The sequence below is a fragment of the Ipomoea triloba genome, chromosome 6, assembly GCF_003576645.1.
Source record: "Ipomoea triloba cultivar NCNSP0323 chromosome 6, ASM357664v1".
Taxonomy (NCBI): domain Eukaryota; kingdom Viridiplantae; phylum Streptophyta; class Magnoliopsida; order Solanales; family Convolvulaceae; genus Ipomoea; species Ipomoea triloba.
Window position 1 is genome coordinate 13,253,600 of NC_044921.1, and position 5,440 is coordinate 13,259,039.

Sequence of the window (5,440 nt, forward strand, 5' to 3'; positions counted from 1 at the left end):
ATACATACATACATACATACATACATATATATATATATATATATATATATATATATATATATATATATTTTGTACAATTTCAAACATGGATAACTCAAAATCAGGTTGGTTATTTGGTTGTTCTCCCCGTGGGCCCCACATGAGCTGACAAAATTTTCTCCTTGCAGGAGAAAAATACCATCAAATTTGCATCACTCCATTTGTTAAAAACTCACCTCTAAGTTTTTATTTCTTAAAATTGGTGCCAACATACACTAATGGGGAAGGCCTAACCGAATCTCAGTCAATTAAGTCACAATCACCCACCCTCCAGAGAGTATTGCTACAAAAATGACACATTCAGTATAACATTGTTATTTTTGTTAATTTCCAACTACTTACTATTTAAAAAATGAATTCCCCTTTTCCTTTTCGTTTGTATGTAATTGTAAATGGCAATCGATTTTGCCGCCAAAAACAGGATGTAAAAAAAAATGAAGGAAACATAAAGAAATGATCAATCAAAGAAAGCTTCAGAAATGGTGGCGAGTTGTTGTTGAAGGTCGAGGATATCTGCTTGGGCACGCTCCCTTTCTTGCGCGTCGACGTTCCCTGCAGATAGGGTCTTGGATCTGTTGGAGATTTTCCTGTGAATGCTCCTTATCTTTCTGTAAGGCCATCGCAGCAGCCCATCTCTCCTGCATATCTTCTTCATCACTGTTGGGCAAATGTTCATTCTTCTCGCGGCTTCCTCTATGGGCAGATGAAGGTACCCTGCGAAGTCTTTTAGTCTCAGCTTCCCCGTTCTTTCCCTCTGAGCTGAAAGGGGGATCTTCTGAGCTTTAACTTCCACCCCTCCTCCTCCTATTTCTGCTTCTTCATTGTAATTCCCTGTTTAATTTGTCAGGATTATAATGGAGTTTGCTCAACAAGAATTGAGAAAGAAGTCTCACAGGACTTAGCTCAATACTTCAAGAGTCACTTTAGAAGTCTTGCTTTAGCAATAAGATGGGGGTTTAATTCCCACTTAAGACATGAGGTCATTAAGAGATTCAAACCCAAAAACCTGATTAAAGGTGATGAAGACTCTTTATACACAGAGTGTACAAGTCGAGGCATGTATAGGTAGGGATGAAAATTGAAAACAACTGATTGGGTTTACCTCCTCCAGCACCCTAAGGCAGGAGTTTAGGCAGAGATGAGAGATGGAAACTGATAGTTGATAGAGTTTACCTTCTCCCGTGCCCTTGGGCAGGAGTTTTGGAGGTTTCGAATTAGTCAATTAACAATTGATTGGGTTTACCTCACCCATAGCCTTTGGGTAGGAGTTTTGGAGGTTTAGGATTAATCAATTGACAACTGATTGGGTTTATTTCTTCCACCGCCCTTGGGCAGGAGTTTTGGAGGTTCAGGATCAGTCAATTCACAACTGATTGGGTTTACTTCCGGCCTCCAGTGTCCTTAGACATGAGTTTTGGAGGTTTAGGATTAATCAACTAACAACTGATTGGGTTTATCATGATAGGAGTTTTGGAGGTTTAGGATTAGTCCAAGATAAACTGAAAAATTAATGTATAAAAAAAAAAAAAAAAGTATAGACACTACCTGAATGTGTAGTAGGGGGAAGTTGGAAGAAGGTGTCAATGTCCATATGTTCACCCCCACCATGACCGACACTCAAAGCTTCATAGAATTCCCAGAGTGGATCTTCAAGCACCACGTATCCCTCCTGTTTGCGGTCCTCAAAATACCCAACTAAGAATTGCTTCACTGCACTCATGCTTTCCTGGGAAAAACTGCAACTCATAAGGTTAGAAAGTTACATTAATCAACGTTTAAGTGCATGCAATGCAGCGAAAACTATAATCCTGTGAAATTTAAGATCACTAATCTCCTTACTCAAAGGTCTGGTACTCGGGATTTTGAGACGAAAAATCCAAACTGCATTTCTCTAGTAACACATGAGCGATCATCCCAAGGCCTCCATGAATCTCAAGCCTCCATATATACAAACCTAACAAAGCGATCGATCACTACATACAAAATGAGAACCCAAAAAAGTTAACCAATTCAACAACTTCCAGTACGCGCACCATTTGTATGAGTGATTTCTCGGAGAACTTGACAAGAATTATTGCATATAGACGCCATTGCCGGCGGCCAAGCGGATATGGACGTAGGATTTTCCACGTCCGACCAGACTTGTGGAACATCCTTAACTTCTCCAAACGTTGTAGAAACAACAGGATCCTCTAGGAGATGGGAGGGGCATACAATATTATTATCGGCGAAATCGCCACCGTCGAATGCAAAATCAGATTGGGGTTGTAGAGTCGTCGTTTCCAACTCCGGCGGGGAGAAAAAGGGGATTTGATCGAAGGGCAAATGGTGATCAAAAGGGTGGTGGTGATCGTAGTAAGGGAAAAAGGCAGAGCCAGCGGAAGGGTCTGCCATTTTTCCGGCCCCGTTGGGGCGAGAAGACTAAGCTGAGATGGCGTCAGAGACGGCGGAATGTGTGGAGGGCAGGGCAAGTGATGGGTTAATCGGCGTGAGAGTGAAATTATGAGAGTTTGGAAATGGAAACAAGTGATAAGGCGGGAAGAATGAAGGCGGCGGTTAATAACCGTTAGTTGAATCAAAGTAGTATTCGAGTTTAAATTTGAGTTTTAGCGTTACGCGGTGTTTGGGCAGTCCATATACCGTGGACCATGGGTCATAGTTGATACTGCAGTTGTATTGTAAGGATATTGCAGTTGTGTTGAAAAGGAACTGTAGTTGTGCGGAACAGAGGCCATTCATCTGGAATTGCAGTTGTGTTGAACGGATACTGTAGTTGTGTTGAAAAGATACTGCAGCTCTGTTGAATAGATACTGCAGTTGTGTTGAACGGATGAACGACCTCTGTTCCGTGTAACTGCAGTTTCCTTTTAACACAACTGCAGTATCTTTTCAACACAACTGCAGTATCCGTTCAACACAACTGCAGTATCAGTTATGATCATGGTCCACAATGCTTTGTGGACCATGGTCCACGATATAATTTGCGGTGTTTGGGAACCAAATTATTTTTGCTTTGTATGTTAGTTTAACTCACGATGAAAACAAAGATAATAATAATAGGAGTTAATTTCATTTTTGGTCCTAGATTTATAGGTGACAATCCACTTTTTGTTATTTTTTATCAAATCATTCATATTTGGTTATTGTATTATTGTGTCATGATATTTTTTATCCTCTATCAACAAAACAATTTTAATGTCGTTAAATACAAAAGCATTTCGATCTTCAATTACAAACTTTTTCAAAAAAATAAATATAAAAATATAGTGGAGTTAACTTACTTTGTATAAAAATGATTGAAATGTCTTTGTATTTAACAACATTTCAACAATTTTGTTGACGGAGAATCAAAAATGGGCATGTGGTAAGCCGTTAATTAACATATAAATATGCTTTAGTTGTACCAATTTCTAAGTGAATATTATGCGTTTGTGCAAGAAAGAATTGTATTTTGGAGTGGCAATGGCGCAATGCACAAAGACACGTGGCATTTAAACCTCAAGCGTTGTTGTAGTTTTTGCCACGCGGTCTCTAGTAACACACTTGATTACTTGAATAACTCTTCTTCTTCTCCAAAGCAAGCCCACTTCTTCCTCTCTCTAGTCTCTACGAACACCATAGCCTAAAATCCCTCAAAACTTCCTCCATTAACACTTCTCTTTCACTACCCACCCCAAATTGACCACAAAAATGGATTCTCCTACTCCAAATACACCTACCCAAACCTCACCCACCGAAGAAATAACTCCTATTCAGAAAGTCTCAACCGGGCAATTGTTGGACACTGAAGATTTTCTACGGGTTGCAATCAACAAGAAGCTTGCCCAAGAAATTATCAATGGACTAGAAAAATGTGGCCTTCTAAAGGTATGCTCTTTTAAATATAAAGGAGTTTATGATGGTGTAGTAGCAAAATTTTTTAAGCATGCTGAATTTGAAAATGGAGTGATTTCTTCGCATATTGATGATGTGGCTGTCCATGTTGATCAAGCTGATATCCGTGAGTTATTTGGATTTTCTGATAAAGATTTGTGCTTTGAAGAGTATAATGTTGATCATGCTGAATTTTGGCATATCATTCGAAAAACTGAGAAATTTGATGAATTTCCTAAATTTTCTGGTGATCGTAATCTGTTGAAATGGGAGTTTGAAAATGTGATTGAAATTTTGGACAAATGTGTATTCTGTTGGTTAGGTGGTTATAAAAAATTGACTGTGAAAAGTGTAGCTGCTTTACATGCTATTTATTTTGGTGTGAAATTGGACTGGAGTAAAGCTTTATTTGAAAGATTATGTGCGTTTGTTAAAACTTCTGGAAATGTTGGATATGGTTTTCTTGTGAGTGAAATTTTGAGCAGAAAAGGAATCAAAATGGGAAAGTCTATGCCCATTACAGATAATGAGTATGTATTTCGAAAGGAAGGAAAGATACGAAAGAATTTCTTGGCTGAAACTGCCCAGGAGGGAAGTTCATCTGGTGTGAAAAGAATGAAAACTCCTACAAATGAAAATGCAAATAAGGCTACACCTATACAAATACCTGTTGATCTTGCAAGTAGTCTACAACAACAAGAACTCGTTTCAAATTTATTCAATGAACATTCGAATGAGGAGGTTTTAAAAGCCGTGGAGGAACTCAAGGAAGCTACCAACAACACTAACCGCACTGTGTTTACAAATTGCCAAAACTTGATGGATAAATTCAAAGAATTAGAGAGCAAAACTGATGGAGTAAAACCAGTATTTAAGGAGGAGCTCAATGCCTTTATGATACAATTGATGGCCATACTTGAGAAAGAGAGAATTTCCATAAGAGAAATGCTACAAACTCATCAAAATGAGTTCAACAAGCAAATCAAGAAGCAATGTGGCATGCACTTACATCTCATGAATCAACTCGAGAGACTAAGAAACACTATGAATGCAAATAGTGAGTCGCACAAGGCTCAGGTACAAGCATTGAAGGAGGACTTAGACAATTCGCACCGTTTGAATGCGTCTATGGCCAATACATTGCAAGAAGCTCTCAAAGTTTTGAAAGAAATTAAATCACAACAAAAGAATGACTCTTCTATTCTCCAGGAGATCCGTACCCAACAGAAGAGAGACAAGACGGCTTGTACACAGGGGGAAGGAGTACTTCCCACATTCTTAACTTTCACTAACCCGTCTGGAAATGTATTTTCTACTTTTGTACCACCCAGGACCACAAGTCAACCAGTTGGACCGTCATTGACTGATCAAGAGAGGGAGGACAAGATTGTAGATTTATTTGCAAATCATTTTAGAGTAACACATGACGCCATACTGGACAAGGATGGAAGGAACGTGAGGGAGTGTGCTAAATGGTACATTCGTGAAGTTTTTCCCGAAAAGGATATACATAATGCAGGCAATTGCT

General features: G+C 38.9%; 1 protein-coding gene across 1 annotated transcript; it reads right to left on the minus strand.

Moving 5' to 3' along the window:
- Window positions 1-456: 456 nt before the first annotated feature.
- LOC116023501 lies at window positions 457-2,433 on the minus strand. The gene is made up of 4 exons (XM_031264504.1): window positions 2,073-2,433; window positions 1,879-1,993; window positions 1,585-1,775; window positions 457-870 (listed from the first exon to the last, which is right to left on the minus strand). The coding sequence occupies exons 1-4, from the start codon at window positions 2,431-2,433 to the stop codon at window positions 497-499; spliced, it is 1,041 nt and encodes a 346-aa protein (XP_031120364.1). The 3' UTR covers window positions 457-496.
- Window positions 2,434-5,440: the final 3,007 nt, after the last annotated feature.